This window comes from Thermobia domestica, chromosome 15, assembly GCF_964235325.1.
Source record: "Thermobia domestica chromosome 15, izTheDome1.hap1.1, whole genome shotgun sequence".
Classification (NCBI taxonomy): Eukaryota; Metazoa; Arthropoda; class Insecta; order Zygentoma; family Lepismatidae; genus Thermobia; species Thermobia domestica.
This window is the reverse complement of record NC_137468.1, coordinates 71,296,971-71,319,444: the sequence shown is the minus strand read 5'-3', so window position 1 is coordinate 71,319,444 and position 22,474 is coordinate 71,296,971. Positions and strand designations below refer to the sequence as shown.

At 34.2% G+C, this 22,474-nt stretch overlaps 1 protein-coding gene across 4 annotated transcripts in view; it reads left to right on the top strand.

Moving 5' to 3' along the window:
- Positions 1–22,474, top strand: part of yrt (erythrocyte membrane protein band 4.1-like yurt) — a 73,615-nt gene that overhangs the window by 29,378 nt on the left and 21,763 nt on the right. For 3 of the 4 annotated variants that reach the window (XM_081739822.1, XM_081739820.1, XM_081739823.1), the window contains exons 7-13: positions 263–350; positions 3,126–3,214; positions 4,313–4,414; positions 4,683–4,820; positions 6,526–6,953; positions 13,036–13,155; positions 21,523–21,702. In XM_081739822.1, the coding sequence (XP_081595948.1) occupies positions 263–350; positions 3,126–3,214; positions 4,313–4,414; positions 4,683–4,820; positions 6,526–6,953; positions 13,036–13,155; positions 21,523–21,702 (1,145 nt within the window). The remainder of the gene's footprint in view (positions 1–262; positions 351–3,125; positions 3,215–4,312; positions 4,415–4,682; positions 4,821–6,525; positions 6,954–13,035; positions 13,156–21,522; positions 21,703–22,474) is intronic. The other variant, XM_081739821.1, reaches the window with a different exon arrangement.

Genomic DNA, 22,474 nt, shown 5'->3' with positions numbered 1-22,474 from the left:
GTGTTAGGATTTTTACAGTCAATTGTGAATTGATCTACCATCGTGTGTTCTGATTTTCTATTATTTCTGTGAATATTAATAAGGGCGTAGAATTACGTTTCCAAAACTTATTTATGGTAACAATAAAGTGAGTCTCTCAAAATAGCTAATATTTAAATACAATGTTTTAAACTGCCAGAAACCTGTTGTAATAAAACTAACTTAACATATTTTTATTTGTTTCATAAGTAACACAGTTGATCGAGTTAAATTTCCTTTTCAGAGGTCAGACTCCAGCCCAAGCAGAAATAAATTACTTGAATAAAGTGAAATGGTTAGAGATGTACGGTGTGGATATGCATACGGTGTTGGTAAGTAATGTATTCTTAAAACGTTAATGATTTCAACACAAATGATAATATTATAAAATAAACCTACTTAACTTTAAGCTGCGGACGTAAATAGTTTAATTTTATATTGCGTTCAAAATTTGAATATAACTGGATATGAGCTAGTATTCCATCACGTTTGTTTTTGATGAATCTGGGGCTTTTATGTCATGGAGTTCGGTTTTAGTAATTTTCTTGTGATTCATAAATTCTGTTCGACTTAACGGTGAGATTACACGGATAACTGATAGGAATATTATTTCATTATGCTAAAATACTTCCAGAAAAGTTCTGTAAATATCTTGAAGTAACGTAATCTTCAATAAAAACGGTTCTTTTGCACATGGACATTATTTGAAACCTATAAAGCTATTTGGTGTCCAGTGATTTTTTGTTTATTTTCTGTTTTAAAAGTTGTGGTGACTTACAGCCCACTGGGTTTGTGAATAGTCCATATCTTGTGACGTTATTACACAAAGAATCGAAAAGTATTATTCAGAGAAGTGATGGAGAAAAGTAAATATGTATTTCCCCGGCGAGCCCGAGCATGAAGATAAAATGGAAGGCTCTGCAAAGAAGCCGAATATTGGTTTCTGGATTGCTAATGCTCTTTATCCGTCATTATGTTTCTCTTTTGATTTTTTAAAGTGTGTATTAAGCCCTCTTCTCGGGTTTCATCTTCTCAGTTTTTTTTGTATTCTCTTCATATGAAAAATCTTTCAGGTGGCTATCTTGCGTTTAGTGTATCTGTTATATTATACTGGCAACTTTTAAAATTTACAATATCAAATAGTTATGAAGTGCACACTGTACTTGCCAGAATAATATAGCAGCTATCAGAACAACCTTGTAGTTCATGGAGTGGCAAAACCGATTAGGTTGCAAGTTATTCTTAGACCAGTAACTCAATGACTACTACACTAGCTTTATATGTATCTATTTTTTAGGGGGTAGAAGAGCCCAGTAATTTTGGGGATAGTTAGTTTTTTCTATGGAAAATAATAGTTTTATATTATTTGACCTATATTACAAGACGATATGTCTAGAGGGCAGGTGTAATCACAGGGTCATCACTCTCTTCTGGCAGTAACTAGACCGCATTAGTTGGGCATGTTTTTCTTCTTTCATCAACTCTGCTAGGTGCTTTACTCACAAACTTCTTAGGCATGCACATACAGTCGTCTACCAGGGTGTCTGTCGGTCACGAAAGTCGCAAAAAAGTCACGAAATCAGGAAACGGCCATGAAAGTCAAGAAAAAGTCACGAAATTTAGCTTTTGGGTGACGATTTTGTTTTATTTGTACAAATAAAAGTACAGACTGGAAAATTTTGTTCTATAAAACGTCAAACTTCACTACCAAAAATTTGTATGGTCTGCTTTAGACTCTACCGAATCGCAAGCGAAGCACGCTTCTATCGCATGCATGAAAATTCGGGCTAATTCGCACCCAAATACGCTCTTGAGAGTATTAGGGAATTTTATGGTTTGGTAAAGAAAAGGTCACGAAATTTAATTTTGGAATTTCAGTAGACACCCTGTCTACATTCTCCTTTAGTTAGCAGTTTCGATTTCGAGACTGTAGTCTTAAATTGTATTCATTTTATAAAATGTAAAATATTGGAGAACTAATTTTTAGATATGAATGGCAGTAATTGTGCTTAACCCTTTCAGACCTGGTGGTACATTTGTGTACATTAAGTTTTAAGCTTAATATAATTACTCTGGAGGATTCTAAATGGCTGGGTTTTTATGTCAGAATTCTTTGAACTTTTCTAAATCACTTTCCACTATTTCTGTGGTGTTTTAATCTGTTGTCAGGAAGCAATGCACATTTCTTGTAGACTACTTGCAGGGGCTATCACAATGGACAAAGCTCAGCCACGTAGGCTGTTTTATTCTTGGCGAAACAAGCTATTTGCAATAAATTCTCCTTTTGTTTTAGTGATGTATTTTGAGTTTCTAAACTATATAGATCACAATGATGTGTTCGATTAATCCCATTTTTATTTTACATACGTATTTCAACCCTAATGCACGCAAAATGTTTCGTCCATAATTCTCTAAATATGACATCCGCAAACGAATTAACGGTTGTATTTCATTTGTTAAGTCATAAAGAATAATAATTCAAAATAACAATAACACCGGAGAGTAAACAAAAAATCAGGTCTGAAAGGGTTAAAACATCATTGAAGACTTCCTTAAGGGATACCGGATGGAAACCTGTCTCGATCCACTAGCATCAATCGGAGAGAAGTACCTCTTCCAGTTTATGAATTTGGATTACATTTGGATAACACTGAGCATGTCAACTTACGAAACTAAACTTATGCATGCATAGATGTGGTTGAACGTTCACCTCTGGTGTATGGAGTCGCTGATTGGATCCCATCTCATGCAAATTGAACTTGGTGGTGAACAAACACCGTCTACGTGGATTGTCTCGGGATTCTTCCGTTTCCGCCCACATACTTCATTCCACCGTTGTCATAATCGTGGGACGCTAAAAATTACGCGTATCGTAAAAATTGTTCACGATAGTATTTGTATGCACACTAGGAAGTATTCGTATGCACACTTAATTCCATCTATGCAATTGTATGTGTACTGTCACTGGAACGAATTGTAACACTTAGAACCATTGTTTAAAATTTATTTACTTTTTTTTTTTTTTAATCCACCACGTGCGAAATATTTTAGTTTAACATGTATTTAAATTACATACCTCAGTACTTCATTGGAAATTTTTATTTTAGGGTAAGGATGGGTGTGAGTACTCTTTGGGATTGACGCCAACGGGAATCCTTGTGTTTGAAGGAGCACAAAAGATTGGTCTCTTCTTTTGGTAAGTTTGTACTGACATATTCCATAGAATAGTTAGATAGTTTTATGTCTATATTGTTGACAAAGGTACTTGGATTTCACAGAGGCATAGATCATTTGTTACGGATAGATAATTGTTATTCTTGCAGATGAATCACTGATCTTATAACAAATTTATATTATGTAAATAAACAAACAAACAGAAAAAGATAATAAATAATTGTCTGCAATTGTAAGGAAGTGCCTAGAAAGAGGTTGACGTATTTGTAATATTTCATGGAAGAATGGAGAACTAGAGCTATATGAGACGTAAACCTGCAACTTAACCTCTTTGGTAAAAGTAGTACTGTAGTAGGATTATTCTTTAAATTAAATCAGGACGTGCACTTTTTATATACTGTATACACAAAATAAGTAATACGTAAAATTGTATGAAAAACTGAAAGTTACTTTATGCGAACGGGATACGTACCGCATCAATATACGTTCTTCAATGAGTTGAGAACACTGCAGCAAACTGTAATACCAATAGTGCCCATAAATACTCGAAAGATATTTTCAGTGACATGCAATGTACAGTATAATTTTCCAGCCTCCTTTGTTTACGGTAATGGCAGAATTTCTAAGAAATTGCTTTCTGGTTGGAGGGTACAAATTTATTGAGATCCTTCAGATATTTTCTTACTGATCATTCCCTTTTAGGAATCAAAGAACTTGCGTAATCACTAGTAATTTTTAGCATTCTATAAGTATCTATAGTAAGATTTTCAACAGGAAATAAATATTAATTCAGTTTTTTCGTGTTTCTAAGGCTCTCGATATCTAAAGAAATATGCATAATCTTACACGTAAATAAACTGATCACTTACGACCTAAGTACTTAGTATTATCGTTTCTCAATAATTTCATATAATTCAAAGAGAAATTGCTAAAGAATTGCATGTGGAGAAATATCTAGTTTGAGAGAGTTACGTAAATCTTTACGGAAAATCGGGTTAAATAATTGAAAATACAACAATCATATCTGATTTTCTGTAGTTATTTGTGATTGATAAATTCCTGCACTTACTGTTTTTTTATAATTGTAATTAATAACTATTTATGTATTAAATTATTACAGGCCCAAAATAGGAAAATTGGACTTTAAGAAGAAGAAGCTAACGTTGGTTGTTGTGGAAGATGATGATCAGGGGAGGGAACAGGAACACACGTTTGTATTTAGGTAAGCAAACACTTACAGTAATAATATATATATATATATATATATAAAGATAATAATACTTTGTTTTCTGCGTGAATATAAAAAGAAAGCAGAACTATAAATGAATACTGGGAACTACCAAATCAACCTTACTAGTCTAATGCAATAGCAGGGAATATTAAATGAGTTGATTCCTGAACTTGAAGTACGGTTTGTTTCAACAGTATCTCATGTTGTATACTAACTATTTCATTGAACAGTATATTGTATTTTATGTTCAATATTTCAGGTTACACAATGAAAAAGCTTGTAAGCACTTATGGAAATGTGCAGTGGAACATCACGCATTCTTCAGACTTCGAGCACCGGTTAAGGGTCCTTCTGCAAGGCAAAACTTCTTCCGTATGGGTTCCAGGTTCCGTTACAGGTAAGAGTTATTACACTTCGTAGTCTATAAGCTACATAAATATTTTTCGGTTCAACACTTTGTGAGAGAGAAATTGAGAAATGGCTATAACGTAATGACGTCCCAGATTTGAAAAAGTTCAAAATGTAATGTCTTTGAGGAGAATTAAGGAAAAGGAACTTAAAATATGCTGCTAAATCAGGGAAGAAAGAAAGGAAACGGATTTAAGCAATAAAAATAATTAAGTGTAGAATTTGAAACCTCTTCTTAACGTTTGATTTTTTTTAAAGTTAAACTTGTAAGTCATTTGATATTTCAGAAAATTATTTGGGAGTGTATAGAAGGCATTCTAAGTGATAAGGGCAAACGGAACAAAGGGTTGTTTTCTGAAAATGCACTCTGAACGATCAAAATAATCATACGTTTATTTTAAAACTGTATTTTCTAAGGGAAGGAGTAACTACTTCCACAAAGTATATATACAGGTGCTAGATTGTGACCATAGATCTACAGTCACGATTAATGCCAATTCTACGTAGTAGATGACATGATATGTAGTGTAAATAATATAAATTCCCCTAGCTGTCATTTGAATGCGTTTTAGGAATATAATTCCAGAAATGTCATCGAAGATCCTAGAAATGTGAGGTAAGTCTTGGACAAAGATCTTGTTAAATTATGGGAAACATCCTCTTCCAAAATTATTCATAAAATAAATTTTCAGTTCGTTGTGAACTGTGCAGATGAATAACAACCTTTTAAAATAACAACCTTTAGACCTGTTGGATGTAATGCAGAATTATTAAATACCGTGTAAATAATAAATAAATGTACTTTTATGGTTTATCCTAAGTTAATTTCAATATTAGAAATCTAAATTTCTAGAGTATTCGTACAAAACTTCTATGGAACTGTTGTTGTATATATATATATCTCAATTAAAACCTTTCAGACTGTCCACTACAGCTGTTTACTTACTGGTCGGTTCATATATTTTTCTCAGGATCTTTCTTTCCCATCTCACTAACCATTCCTCCTCTCTCGTGGTCATTACCCAACTTTCCGAACCATACATGACTATTGGTTTTAGTATTGTATTGTACAGGCTTAATTTTTTTTTTTTTTTTTTTTTCTGCTGACGTTTCTGGACTTGAATACATTCTGTAATGCATAATAACATTTATTTCCGTTTCTTATTCTTACCTGTATCTCCTCTGCTGTTTTATTGTCTTCGGTGATTGTCGTGCCCAGCTACCTAAACTTGTTCGTTCTATTGTATGGACATCTATATTTAAATCCCCATCCTTATTGGTCCGTTTGGAATTTTCGAGTTTCATATATTTTGTTTTGTTTGCATTTATTTCTAACCCTATTTCCTTTGCTTTACTTTTCATTACTTTGTAATTTTCTTTTAGTATGTGTCTGTTTCGTGCTAGGATTGCTATATCGACTGCATAGGCTAGAATTTGAACTGTTCTATTTAAAATGGTTTCTTCTGAGTTAATAGGAGTTGTCGTATTACTTTTTCCAGCGCTATGTTAAAAAGTATTGTTGAGGTTATTTCGCCTTGTCTTAATTCCCTCTTAACTTCAGATTCTTCAGTTAAGTCACTACAGCTGTTTAATATGCTATCATTTCAAGGAGTTTTTAACCTACACCCTAATTTTATTGTATTATGGTAAATTTCAGACAACAATTTATTTTAAATGTTTTAATATTGTTTCAGCGGGAAGACGGAATTCCAAACGACACAACAAAATCGCGCTCGACGAACCGTGCAGTTTGAGAGAAGACCCAGTCAGCGCTATGCTCGTCGACAGTCCCATGTATTACGAGAAAGACAGAGGCAAGACAAATCTGCTGCGAAAGAACCCGAAGATACTGCTGTGACTGCGAAGAGTGAAAACGCCTCAGGAAGTTCGAAAGTGGAAGTAGCAATTGTAACTCCTCCTTCATCACCCACGAAACCCAAAAGTTCCTCCAGTTACGCAGGGCAGAGCTCGTCTTCCAGTGTAACACAATATAGCTCATCACCAACAGCCAGTATAGTGTCCGGAGGCACTGCAAATGGAACTCTCAAGAGAAGTTCTCCACAGAGTACAATTGTTAATGGAGTAGAGAAGCCTGGAAGTCCTGTGAATTCCATACAATCAGGTAAGAATTTTAATTATCAGTATATTCAGTACAAACATCCTTTTCACGTGAAATTCACTTTTCTAATATGTAGAATATTATTGGAAGTAAATTAATGTAGACTTAAACGTAAATAAATGTAGAAAAAATTAGTGTAACACTGGTAATAAATGCGTAAAGAAGCTTTCACAAATTCAGTTATCTTTTTAGACCATACTTCAGGGCGCAAAATTTCAAAGTCAGACGCACTCGCCAGTCCAAAAATGATGATAGCCAGTATCTCTGTTCTTACCATGGGCCACTTGTTCAAGATGAATAACAACAGTTTTCCTCGACTTAATAAGAGTTTTCAGAGAACCCTCCTCCTGACTAACCACCGCACAGTGTGGATATCAGAAAGGTTAAGAATTTCTTCTTCAAGAACCTGTGCTATATTTCGCAATGTATGAAGTCTTTGCAGAGAGATGGTAAAAATTAAAAATAGTTTTCACTACGGAGTCGAACGTTTCTACGTATTCGACTTCAGGCACACATCTAACACAGCTAATTACAAGTGGTGTGCAAGACCGTGTATTGCTATCATTTTGGTACATAAAGCTTTCATTTGCACAATCAAATCAAATATGTATCCAACCATATTCGCGGCCATTCTTTAGCTCTTACACTGGAAACATTTTCACGGTGCACATTACTTTGATCATGTATAGCAAAGGTGTCTTTTGAAAGGTGCAAAAAGCTTTTGCTCTCTATCTGATCAATGTTACTGGCAGGTGGCTGTGTACACAATTTACAAGATGTAACATTTGTTGAATCGTCGTATAACAACCACTCGAACTGACCTATCCAATCTTTAATAAATTTTCTTTTATTCCCAACTGGCAAAATATCATTGTCCCATTTCCTCTTTGCAGAGCAGCAAGGCGAATTAAGCAATATACGGTTGCATATTGAATATGTATCACTAATAACACCTTTCACTTGCTGAGGCACGATGTTGTCTTTGTCACACACATCTTTATCCTCAGCCGTCCCGACATATCTAGTAGTTTTAGCAAAAAAAGACTTTTTATAATTATAACGTATTATTCACAGGAAACTAAACAGATTCACACAAATCGCACATAGATTTTATCGTGGAAGCACTAAGAGGAATATTACATTCGTTATAGGTTCACGTTGTAAAAAGACTGGCACCAAAAGATTACCACGTCGATACAGTGACAAAGAATGGCATGCTTCTCCAAGCCTTGCAAGAATTGCTGTTTCGATTCGCGTTTGTTTAATTGGTTCTTTATATTCGCATAGAGGCACTGTTAACGATGAATTTCACGACAAGGGCCAGATAGAAGTAATTCCTCCCTACATCTTTATTTATTTATTGACTGATTGATTAGCTAAAAAGAGAAAGCAGTTAAGTGACCAGTGATAACGGTATCTCATGCAAATATCTATTTTTTTCTAATTTTATGTATTTACTTATTTTGTTATTTATTTTACTGAAATCGTGACGTAATTGATTGATCTATTCTGAGCACTGGGCTGTCCCTCCAACTGTTCTAGCGGGGGAAACGATCTCTCGTGTTGACACGCCAGGAGGCAAACCATTTCGATTGAGGGTGGGAAAGGAGGGGCGAATTACAATGTTGTGAAGATTTCACATTTCGTGTTTTCTCTCACTCAGTGACAATTACTTTCGTACAAAACAGAAACTACGCAGCCCTGTGAGTTTAGGCAGAAACTATTCCTGCTGAACACTGATTTCCGGCTCTAAATTTCTAGTCGCCAATGGCGACCTGGTGAACGGAAATTTTGCGCCCGGCCGTACTTAATTATCTTCCAATATTTAAAGACATCATTAAGAATTTATTCCACTAGATAATACTAGTACTATACACTTGGAAGAGAAGAGGTGCAAAGAATACAGTGATCTGTGAGTAGCGATTTTCGCGAATATAAAATATTACACATGTACCGCATATAATGAAATAACAAATATGTACAACTTGTGTTAAATATGATTTCAAAAGTAGTTCCTAACGTAATAAATGTAAATAGCGTCTTTTAAATGTTGTGAAATAATGTGTGTATCAATAAAATTTTAGCTGAACATAAATTGCAGCACCTTCTGTTGAAGTTAACTGCGCTAAATAAAATGAAATAAAATTCATGTAGACACAAATTACGAAATAGATCTTCTCAAATGCAGATTACTGGAAGGAAAATTACTACGTCCAGAAATGTGCAATATACGAGGGTGATTCAGAAAGTAATGCCTCCAAGATGATATCTTTGTGTTTCACAGATAGCACCGTACAAGTATCAATGGAAAGCTTGCTATCTCAGCTACAAGTGGTGGCATCATTTTCCAGTATAGTTACCATTACAGGCAACACACTTGCGCCAAGGTTTTTCATGCAATTGCCGAAGAATTGTGGTGGCTGCCGATGGTCTTAAGTTCGGGGAAGAACCAAAAGTCACAGGACGCGAGATTCGGTCTATAAGCAGGATGAGGCAGAATGTCAACGATACTTTGCTGCCAGATGGGGCAACTGAATTTTGCGGAGAAGGGAACGTGTGGCGGTGCTCCATTGACTGATGCTTCGTAATGGTGTATCCACGGCTTGTCGACGCTGATGAATGCTTCTGGACGCATAACCTTCCGCAGTCAGAAATTCCATGACAGTCCGCTGTTTTCAACCGGACATCACCACTGGATGCCATGGGTTGTTCCATTACTCTGGAACGAGAAAAGATAGGAAAGTGAAACAAGAGATATTCTATAGCTTAAACAATAGTGCATTAATGATAGAATGTTTGCAGTATTATTGGCCAAATAGTGAGCTTGGCATTACTTTCTGAATCACTCTCGTACCAATCGATAGATCTTACTGAGTTGCAGGGCTATCGGGCACAAAAGTCACGAAATCAGAAGATGGTCATGAAAGTCAAGAGAAAGTCACGAATTTTAGCTTTCGGGTCACGATTTTTTTTAATCTGTATAAATAAAAGTACAGACTGGAAAATTTTGCTCTATAAAACGTCAAAATTCGCCACAAAAGTATCTATGGTTGGCTTTAGAAGCTACCAAATTGCAAGCAAGGCGCGCTTCTATCGCATTCATAAAAATTCGGCCTAATTCGCATCCAAAATCACTCTTGAGAATGTTAGGAAATTTTATGGTTTGGTAAAGAAAAGGTCACGAAAAAGTCACGAACTTTCATTTTGGAATTTTAGTAGACACCTTGAGCCCAACAAAATGATACGCATGACTTTGAAGGTTCATGCGTGGTTATCGAGAAAATGGAGAAAAAATAAAGCTTATGAGACCATTCATTATGATATTAACAAGACGGCACTACATATTGTGATTAATGAGCTGACATTGTTAAAAGTTAAAATCGCCATTAACTCTTAATTTCTAATTAACTAAACTAATATATATCAGTTCATAGATCACATCGAGCTAAACAAGGTAAATGCTTAAGGTTATATTCTCATGCGTAATTTTCGAGAAAATCGAAGAAAGAAAAAAATGTATCAAAATATATTGCTAACTAGCAAATTTTGGTTTGCTTTTCCCTAACGGAGACACACACACACACTTATGCAAATACTACTACTATACTTGTAATTATTATATGTAAGAAATAAGTCTCTAAGGAACAAAATTTAATGTTCATTATTAAAAAATAAATTTAATGTCGTTCGCTGTTTTCGATAGCGACAACGAGAGGAAAATAGCATTCAGTCATGGAAATATGCAAAGTGTTCCAAAAATAAGTCTTAAAAGGTACTTTAAAACTTCACTGGAATATGGTGGGATTTTTGTTGGATATAGACACACCAACTCAAAAGATTTTTGTTCTTTCTTTCTTTCTTTAGTTCATTCCATTTCCATATGCATACACTTGGTGGCATGATACAGTATCTAATTGATATTCCAACTTATTCAGACACTTTTTAGTACGGGGGACGCGGTGGCTCAGTGATAAAGCGTTCACCTCCGGTGCTTGGGGTCCGTGGTTCGATCCCAACTCGCGCCGTGTAGACTTTGTGGTGGACAAACACCGTGCTCCTGGGTTTTCTCGGGGTTCTCCCGTTTTCTCCCACTTTTTCATTCCACCATTTCATTCATTTCTCATCACCGTCTCCTTTAGCACACCCGTGGGATGTAAAACTCAAAGATTTCATTTCATTTTTCTTTTTAGTACTCACCTTCAAGTGTCGTAACAGTGTCAGTTATATGCACTATAAATCCTCATTGTCAGTCGTTGTATGTCCTTGATGTACTCCTATAAAAAGAATTCCATTCTCTCCCAATCCATCGCTGTCTAAGAAATGACCGAATTGTAAGGTCCAATGCAGCAGCGTACTATCTTGCTGGAAGAGTACACGTGCTTGCAGATCATTCAATATTGTTATCAGGTAAATGTCAAGGTAATGCAGCGGAGGAGAAAAGACAGCTGTATAATGCGATCAACCAACACGCAGTACCAAACATTAACTTTGGGGTTATCACGTTCCATCTCCCTTACATCATGTAGATTAGTTGAGCCCCAGGTGAGTACGTTATGTTTATTTTATTATTATTATTATTATTATTTTTTTCAAATACATGGAAAGTGGATTCATCTGAAAATAACACTCTCTTTAAAAAAAATCCTCCCCATATACACATACAAGAATATCCATAGCAAATTATGCATATTTTGGTGTATCCTCTGGTTTTCTTTTGTAGTGATCACAATTGTTATGAAAATTAATGAAAGTACTTCCAGATTACTTTGTGTACTGTCGTGCGAGGGATATACAGGTCATGTCATGCTCTACATATGGAGGTCTGTCCACAATAGTGTAAAGCCTGTCGAATTTTTCTGTGTTCTTTACTTCTTCGTGACTTGCCTAAAAAGTGGTTCAAATCGACAATGTGTATCTGCATGGAGTTGCCCTACCATTTTCTTGTGGATGGTCAAGAGAATGGTGACCTTCCATATTACGTTCTAAAATTTATGTTGCGTGGAGAAACGAGAAAATTATTCATTACCAATAAATAAATAAATAAATAAATAAGTAAATAAAATATCAATCACAAGTTCCACCATATGACAGTAAAATTGTAAAGTACTTGTTGGGACAGGTACTGTATGTTAAGGGGGAAGACTACAATATATTTTTCAAAAGCTAACAATTTTTCTTTTGCCCATTTTTCGTAAGTGAAAAGAGATAATGAAATGTAACTTACCATAGTAATAGTTAATGTTATTCTACACCCGAAAATACGAATCAGAAGAATTTTCAGTGTTGCCATCCATAGAAATTACAGTGTGATTAGATTTTGAATTACCAAAAAATCTAGGTTAAGGCAGAGACTAGAAAAAAGAATTCAACGGTAATTGATGACTTACCATGGTGTCTTTGTTCCTTGTTAACTACTTTTTAAATAATATTTTTATTTTGTAATAACTTACATAATTTATTACAAAATAAATAAAAATATTATTTAAAAAGTAGTTAACAAGGAACAAATATACCATGATAAGTCATCAATTACCGTCGAGTTCATTTTTCTAGTCGCTGTCTTAACCTAGATTTTTGGATAATTCAAATTCTAGTCACACTAATTTCTATGGAAGGCAACACTGAAAATTCTTCCGATTCGTATTTTCGGGTGTAGAATAACATTATATATTATTGTGGTAAGTTACATTTTATTATCTTTTTTCACTTACGAAAAACGGGCAAAAGAAAAATTGTTAGCTTTTGAAAAATATTTAGTAGTCTGCCCCCTTGATTGTTTTTATCTTAGAATGATGTTTAACAAGTATTCATCATTCTTCATGCAAGGGAAATATTCAAAATTCAGGAAATCAAAAGATTCTCTGGTTTCTGTAAACTTCAGTGTGTCCTTGTATTTATGTGCGATAAACCAATCGGTTTTATTGGAGTTATTTTGCGATGATTTTGTCAATTGGTAAGGCGTCAAGTGACTTTTACTGCTAATGCACTTGAACGTAAATTAATTTGTTGTTAATTTGAGGTAAACTATCTATAAATATATCATTTAATGTTAATAGCAGAATTTATTTTATTTATTTTGATTCAGATGCAGAAGAAAGATTGGATAACCTTTTGAAGAGTCTTGCTAAGGAAAAGCTAGGTGCTGTTAACTCGGAGGAGTTGAAAAACGATTTATCTGCATCTACGGGATCTAGCAAAACTGATGGTACGTTATGTATATGAACTTATCAAAATCTCACTTATAGGTGATAGTATTTCAAATATCAAGAAATTCACGTCATAAGTTATGTAATAGTATTTCATTATACACATGAATTACATACCATAAAATTGTGTAAGGCATAGTTACACACATGAAAGTACCTCGTAAACTCTCGTTGAAACACTTCATCAAATAGAAAGGGGAAGAAGTACGAGGAAAAGAAAAGAAACAGTAAAGAACAGAGGAAAACTGTGAACGGGCATAGAGATAACATTTAAATATGTAGCAAAGTGGCCCAAATATATTTTACACAGTATTTTTGAAAGTAAGAGTATTTCATGTTAATTTTTTCTGTAAACTACATCTTTTAAACAGAAGCTCTTCTAGAACTGAGGAGGTTTTATCTTGTGTCTCTCCATGTGACCCCGGGCTCTGTTTCCAGTGGGAAAGCACAAGAAATTTAATTTCATAATCATTCACTTTCGCTAACCATCCGCTTTCTTTAACGTAAAGGACATAATCGTGGGATGTTAAACTAAAATATTATTTCATTTTTGATTCACTTGAGTTTTATCTTGTACTGTCATTTTAAGTATGAGACGTAAAGTTACGCATTCGATAAATTCTCTGCGATGTGTATTCTTTTTTCTAATAGTGTTTCTAGTTCAGACGCCATAAAAAGTTATATCTTACCAGAATACAAGTTGCACGAGAAAGGAACCATCTTCAGATTACAATGAGCGTTACGAAGCCGTATGGTGCTGCAATGGAAGAAAAGTAAACTATATTGTATGATCAGTATTTAGGAAAGAGGGAATGTAAATATAGTGATGTGTTGAGTTTAAAATGTTTTGTTTCGTTTTTACATTTGCGATCAGCAGTTGGGGAGGAGGAACTAAAAACAACATTTGACTTTACAAAGTAAGTGTTGAAAAATTTATAAATGTGAAATTGGTGCGTTTTAAGTGGTATAATCAGGACTCCCACCGTCGTGGAAGATAAGAAAAAATCAAACAGTTCAGCTTACTCATAAAAATTCCTAGATGCATATAGATTAAAAACCTGCAGGATGGAAAAATATAGTTTTTTCTTTAAAATTATATATATATATATATATATATATATATATATATATATATATATATACAGTATATATGGACGTGAAAATTTGTAGATCGTAACCTAGAAAAGTCACAGCATTCGTGCACGCCAATTAAGTGGGAACCCTGCACTATATAGCCACTGCAAGAAAAGCAATGCTCGTATATAGTTGGGGATGGGTATTGGGGGACCGAATACTGGCATAGATACTTTTCGTCGGGTTCTCAAGTAACCTAAGTGAATGTTGCTTCAGCGACGTGAAAGTTTGTATAACTTTTACTTTCAAAGTATGAAATTGTACTCAAGTGTTGTAATTTTTACGTAAATGGAAAACTACCTAAACTTGCATTTATCCTTCCGAAGTTGTGGTTACAGTATAAAGCAAAATTTACCTTTACAAATAGGAATATGCTAATATATTCCTTTGGCAGCAGTAGCCGATTTGTTAAAACGCAATCTTTATAGTACAGAAGATTCGTAATTTAACTGCTAATACGAAAAGTCAACTCTTATTTTTCTTTTTCTTCAGCCAATTTTTTCCCCATGCCTTTCTCCGACATTGTGATCCAATATCACCTGTTTAATATTTATTTATTTACGAACATAATTCCAGATACAGCCGAATCGACAGTTTACACTGGAATATCTAACAAATCTATGGGACAATAACATAATGCACTAATCGTAATATCTAAACTAGTAACAAGAAGAGACTAAAATTTAGCCACTAAAATGTCATCGTAGTACAATTACATGCAGCTTCAGAATTAAAGAAATCGAGCAGAAAACGTTGAAGTATTGAATGTCTAGGGGGACACTATATGGAAGAGATTTGTATTACGTGTTCTGAATGGAACTCGGAAATACAATTCTGAGTTGGCCATATGTAAGTTGATACAGATATTTGTAATCACTGGTTTTATGACTAGTGTCAGGTAGTTGAATATTCAATATTCGTAACAGTGTGACATCGCATGTATGCGAGGTACTTTCAAACATACTATTACAAGGAAGAAGTTTAGAACTGAGTTTAACTGGAATAGGTTTGTAAGATGCCATTGTCCAGATGATGAACAATATTCCATTTTAGGAGAAGTTTTTACCTAGTAAAACGTTGCTAAAGAAGAGTTTCATATTTCTGTTAATCTGTACAGAAGGCCTAGAAGACTCATGGATTGCTTAGTGGTAGTGTTTATATGTTCTGTAAAAGTTAGCTTTGCGTCCAAAATAACTCCGAGAACCTTATGACTATTAACTCTCGTGAAGGGCGAACCATGTTCACTTTAAGGAGTCATGTGTTACATCGAAAGGAAAAATTATGTTATTTTGAAGTAGCTCGGAGTGCTTTTTCGTTGAGTTCCCAGAAGATTTTGCAGTCGTCTGCAAATCACAAGATTCTGCTGGAGGTTGAGTTGAAGCGGCTAGCTAGGTCATCCATGTACAATATAAAAAGAGTGGTCCAAATACACTCCCTTGTGCTACTCTGGATATTACAGGTAGAAGATTAAAAATCGATCCCGCCAAGTATATTTCCTGGGTGCGGCCCTGTAGGTAGCAAGTCAGTAAGAGTGGCCGATGAATACCGAATCTTGGGGAATTTTGTAAAGTAGCTACGGATGGTTAATGGAATCGAAGGCATTAGATAAATCGAAATAGATAGTGTGTAGTTGTGCATTGTTGGAAATGCTGTTTGTAGCATAATAAAGCATGTTAGTTTCGTAAGGCAAGAGCTATCGAACATGAAATATGTTGGACTGTTAATATAGAAAGAAGTAAATTTGAAAAGTGTCTTCGATAATTTTCTCACAGACGATGAATATGTTTGAGAGAGGCGAAATAGACTTATAAAGCGACACGTGACCTTTCGATCGGGATTTATAGATGGGAGACACGAGCTATTTTCCAATAGGAGGAAAAGTAGTCTTCTATGAAACATCTGTACAAAATAAGTGAAAGGGGGGGGGGGATAGATGCTGTGGAACGCAGAAAGATTGTGCTTTTATTTTCAGGGCCTGAAGCTCTCAGGTGGAAAAGACAATAAAAGTGACTCAGCCTTTGGAGCATTGATATTTATACATGAGATAACATGAATGGGTAGACAGACTGAATGGGGAAAAAGCAGATTGTGTATTTCCATTTGAGTATATGTTAGAAAAGTACTCATTAAATTTCTGTTCTTTCATCATCTTCACTGAGCTACCATCGTTCATGACAAGAACCATAGTTGAAGTTTTAGACCTAGACCTGGTAAGAAGCCAGAAGTGTTTAGTATTCTTGATGCTGGTGTCTGAAATTTTGAAATATAATTTAAGTATTTTCACCTTAGTAGATTCGTTATTATTATTATTATTATTATTATTATTATTATTATTATTATTTGTGTGTGACGTGCTATATCAAAGTTACTATAACTATGTTCATGTGGAAATGCACGCCAAATTTCCCAAGCTCTTTTATATATATAGATATATATATATATATATTCTGCGATGTGTGGCGAGTCTATTCGTCGTGCTTTTTTATCGGTACTGGTACTGTTTTTACTTTTGCATGGATAATATCAGTTAAGAAATCCACTACCTCGTCCATTGTCTCTTCAAGAATGTGTCCACGGTAAAATTTGTAGTGCTTTACAAATTTCACCCCAGGGGATTCTTCTTCCAGTTAGGTGGGAAGGTAGGAACTTCCTTTTTAAGCTGGGCGGTGGATCTAAAATAAGCAAATTTTTCGATGAGACGACATTCTTGGGGGAAGAATTTGAGATTACATGATGTAATTTGTTACATTTACGTGTTAGGCATATTATACTATCCCAAATCGATTCCATAATAAAATAATCCATAAAGAAACCATTATTTGCAACTGGTGCTATCCCATGTTGTAAAATTGTATTGTCGATTCATTCCAGACCAAAGTTGTAGTCACCGAAAAAAACGAATTTGGCACCTTTTGACAGGATATCTAGAAGTGATTCGTGGCAAGCTTCAAGTAAATATCGAGCTATTTCTGTGTTGTCTGTAGGAACACCCGACAAGCAAATTTGTATTTTTTGCCAGACTTACCTCAGCCCTCACGTATGAGGTCATTTTGTGTTCTGCTGGCTAATTTATTAGTAGTACACACTAACACACCTCTCCCGCAAGTGTTGCTGTCGTTTCTGTATGTAGAGAATTGATTAGAAAACTGCAGTTCACTGTTGCTGATTCATTCACCCATGATTCTCATCAGTAAACAGTCATATTCCAGTAAGTCACTGATATTAATGGCGCAGTCCGTAAGTTTTTTTCTAATGCTTTGTAAGTTTTGGTAGTATACCTTAAAATGGTTTTCCTAATCACTGTATTTCGGGCCAGGATTCCCCTGGGCATCATCACACAACACTAAACACAGAATCTTGAGTATCTGATATGCACTTTTTACTTTGCCTGCGTGAAAACCTAGGATCCAAGGTTTTTGTCATTTATGTTGAGCGTTGTAAAGTACATTTGGGTAGTACGCTGTAGCAACAAAGTATACTTGTCTTTCACTGCATTTTCAATTTGATATTGTGATTGTATTGTTAGTTACAAGCTCTAGTCGTAATCTTACTATAAGGATCATAATATAAATGGCAAAACACAGATATAGCACAAATATCCAGCCCAAAGCAGGAGCACGAATCTCGCCCTTTCTATGAACGGACGCCATCTTGCAAACCTCATCATTAATATATGATACCATAATCTATGGGTGGAAGTTGACATGAGCTTGAATGTACAGGGGAAAACGACAAGTAAAGAACATTACAGAATGAATATTATATTGTTTTTATCTACCACGTGACTCATAATTGTAATGATAGATGTATTGGCACTGATTGTGAAAGGGTTTTATAATAAGTGGTAGAATCCTCATCTCTTGTTCTCTTTGTATCTCAGCCTGTATTAATTTACGATGGATAGCATTGTGTCTAGGTTGAACCATTTCATCATACTCTTTTCATTGCACTGTTTTATTATTATTATTATTATTATTATTATTATTATTATTATTATTATTGTTATTATTATTATTATTTCTTAATCATCACTTGCATATTTCTCCGTCTTCCTTACCTGAAGGGCGTAAGTACGAAACATTAAAGCTTTAATTTAATTTTTTATAATACAAGAGCGTCATTGCGTAATTATCTCATACTTCTCATACTTACTACAGTATTTGTACTCCATTATATTGGTACTGAAGTTTTGAAATAAGAGTATGCCGTATAAGATTTGAATATAATTGAGCCGTTATTAATATAGTGCTTTTCGTTTCAATAAATGTTCTATATGCTTGACTTAACCTCTGCAACAGTCAGTCTCTTGTGCGTTTTTGTACGGCTGTTGACTTCGTTTTCACATTCCATGTTTCGTTTGAATCGAGAGTTCAATTAGAAAGTTGTCCTACCAAGAAAGGCGAATTCGTGATGAACTGATCAAGCAATCAATCTGTCTCGCAGTAGTATATTTAGTGTTCTGTTGTTAGTACAAAGTACTGCATGTTCGTGTGACTCTGTTTTTTATTAACTATATTCTTTGAGTAGTCAAAGGCATAAAATGTTATGCAGTTGGCTATTAAATATTAATATAAATTCAGATAGTTTGTGCTAAAATTGATTCGTAATATGTTGTGTTGTTTGCATGAATAGAACTAATTCTTTGTATATTTTACTTCTGTAGTCAGTAACTGAACTAACAAGAATAGGAGTTTCATATTATTGTTTGTCAAATAATCATGAAAGTTAAAAAAAAAAATTAAAAAATCGTAGAAGTAGCAGCTGTTTTAATTAAATAGATATAACGTGATAATTCATCCATATTTTATCTTATTTAACTACATCTAAAAGCAACTGATTGAATAAGGAAGAAGGTAGGAAATTAAGTGAAATTCGGAACATTTTGTTGTGATTAAAACAGCAATTAAAACAAATTTGAAAAAAAAAATAAGAAAACTGTTAATATTACAGAATTATGCTTAACGTTGTAACTATGTTTGATTGCTACATATCCTAACTATATATAAAACTACATGAACTGACAAAATAAGCGATACTTCCAATTGACGTAGAAAGATGAAATTTGGCATGATTATAGCTTTCCGGGATTAACCAGCAGAAGAATGGCTAGAAGTGAATATTTTTAATTTTTAGGGGGTCTAAAGGGGCGATGAAGAAATTTCCCATGTTATTCATATGGACCTGTTTTTGAACCTATAGTTTTATGTTTTAGATACTTGAAATTAGAATAAAAACTTGAAATTCGGTATGGTTGTGCGTTTTCCATAGGATTATTTAAGAAAATCACTAAAAATAAAAATTTCCAACTTTAAAGTTGTTTTACGGGGAGGTGAAAATTCTTCCCTGTTATTTATATGGGATATCTTCTACACCCCAAAATTATTGGGCACTTCCTGTAGGGCTATAATGATGAAATTTGGCATGATTGTAGCCTTCTGGAACTAACAGAGAGGAAAATTGCCAAAAGTGAATATTTTTAGTTTTTAAGGTGTTCAAAAGGGAGATTAAAAAATTCGCATGTTATTTAAATGAGCGTTTTCTTGATATACAAAATCTTGTCTTTTAGGTAGTTGAAATAAGAAAAGAAACTTGAAATTCGGTAGAATTTTTTTTTTGTGTGTGTGTGTGGGGGGGGGGTTAAGAGATGCAAGGCCGTAGGCCAAGCAAACGCGGAGGTCTGGGGCAAAGCTCCCAGCTGACCAAATTCAGGAAATATTAAGAGCAAATGCACGAAATTTATTGTTGATGCAAAGGCTGATACATAAGAGATGCAGGGCTATAGGCCGATTAAACGCATGGGTCTGGGGGCTTTGCCCCCAGCTAGCCAAAGGCTACTTTGAAAATAAAATCGTAACAATGTAACTATTAAAAGTTATCACAACAGTTGTACTAATTTATTGCAATTCTGGTGATAATGGCAGTCAGTTGCCGTTGAAACGTCAGCTTAAAGTAAATGAAACACGGATGGGACATCGAACGTTTTATTTATTTAATTATAAAAGTCTTCATGAAAATCATACGGAATATATAAAGTAGTTATTTTGTTTAATTAATTGACAAATCTACAAGCTCTTGTACTAACATTTCAGGACCGTTTTTTCAAAACTCGATAGAGCAGATTTTGAGAAACGGAGGTGTATATATGGGATAAATACGCTTTTTATGCTACCAATCGAGCTGTGAAATCAGAATTGGCAAATCTCGAAATGTTCCGTGTGTATGGAATACTAAATGATGAGCGTTTTGTCAGAACTCGATAGAAGTTGTGTACAGTAATAACAAAAATGCAATTCCTGTAAAAATTGCATTTCTCTCTCTCTTCAGTGCCTTTAAGTTATTCACTAAATTAAAAAAGTGATGATGAATAGCGAAGAGCCTTAAGTGTGCATTTCTCTCCCGGAATTCGGTTATTCAGTCATGTTATAACACTCTTACTGTCCAAATAAATATAAATTCATGATCGTTAATATGTTTTTATTTTTATTATTATTATTATTATTATTATTATTATTATTATTATTATTATTATTATTATTATTATTATTATTATTGTCTCCTGTTTGTTTTGTTGAGTATAAACCTTTATTCTGAGAAATCAAAAAAAAAAAAAAAAAATAACATGAAAGTATGATATTATCAACATTGGGCGGGATTTTCAGTGGAGACACTCAGAAGATGCCAGTTGATAATACTGTTTACGGCTTATATTTCAGAAGTAAAATATGATTTTCAATAATTTATTTAAAAGAAAAAGCCAATATTTATCAGATTTTTAATTCAACTGGAATTTAAACTTTTCTCGTTAGTGAGATAGTAAGTAGGACAATGGACGCCTAAACTTCTCACTTCGCAATGTTCACACTGTCATGGTAGATTTAATATGTCTAAAAACCAATAAAATAGTCTATACTGGGAATCCTACATAAAATTATTTACATTGTTATATTGGATTTTTATTTAGTATTAATATGTTGGTAGAAAATAGAAGTAGGCATTGACGGTTGAATAATTAACGTGTTCATTAAATACTTTTTAAGTCGCATTATGAAATTTTTAAATGAAAAAAGACAATAATTTGTTTTCGTAGATCGTGAACAACTATTTATAGATGTACAGATTAGTTACTCAAAAATTAATAGTACTATGTGAATTTTAAATGAAAAATTTATTTGTCACTTCCTTTAGCAAAACAGTGATAATGTAATTATTAAAAGTAGTTTCTCTTTCATTAGAGTTGGACAGTGGAGCTTCAAAATTGAAGGCTATTGAGTCTCCTAGCTCCGTTTCGAATATATTGGTAAATGTGAAGGACGCACATTCTGTCGTCCCGAATAATCAGAATTCAAAGTACCTGAGTCTTGGTGGGGCTAGGCCGTTGCCTCCTGAGCAGTTGAAGTGTAACATCCTGAAAGGTACAGTATTAAAAGCTTGATTTGCTGTTTGATAGTACTGTTTCAGGCGTACACTGTGGTGTCATATTGCTGCTAGATTTGGAGTGGTGGGTAATTCGTCTGCAAAAGGTGCTGGGCTTCCATATCCCTTCTGTAGCTACTGTGGTATTTATACTTACTATTATGTTTGTGAATCGAGTGCTTGATCGCTTAAGTGTATGAGTTGATTAATTGTATTTGTATTATAACTGAAACATTCACTTTTTTTTTTTTTTTTTTTTTCCTTCCTTTCTTTTTAACGTGTATGCGCAAAACAAGTACACTATTGATCTTGTAGTTAGCGAGGTCGTACATTTGTGCATTACCGAGATAAAATTGTTGGAATTCTACATTAGCATGCATCCATTTGTCATCTTTCTAGCATTATTACTTTTGTAGGGTGATTTTGGTTTCTGATGCTTTTCTTTTTTTGTTTCCATTCTGTCTTGGTTGTTTTTATGAAAACCCACCCTTCTTTGCTTTTGTATTGCATGTATTGCGCCCACGTGGTTAGATCATGTTAATCTCTTCAATACATGTGCTTGCTTTTATTTGCCATACGATGTAGAATGTGATTGTCAGTATTCACCTATTATTTAAAACGCTAAGCAGTTTTGTAATGTATATTAGTTAAGTGTAACATCTACCATTTGAGAAAGAAGTTTAAAGTCATGAGGATGTTGATATTGATTTCTAGTTGTAATTAGTTACAAATGTTTTCGCAATATGTGGAAACAAGTTTCAAATGGAACAT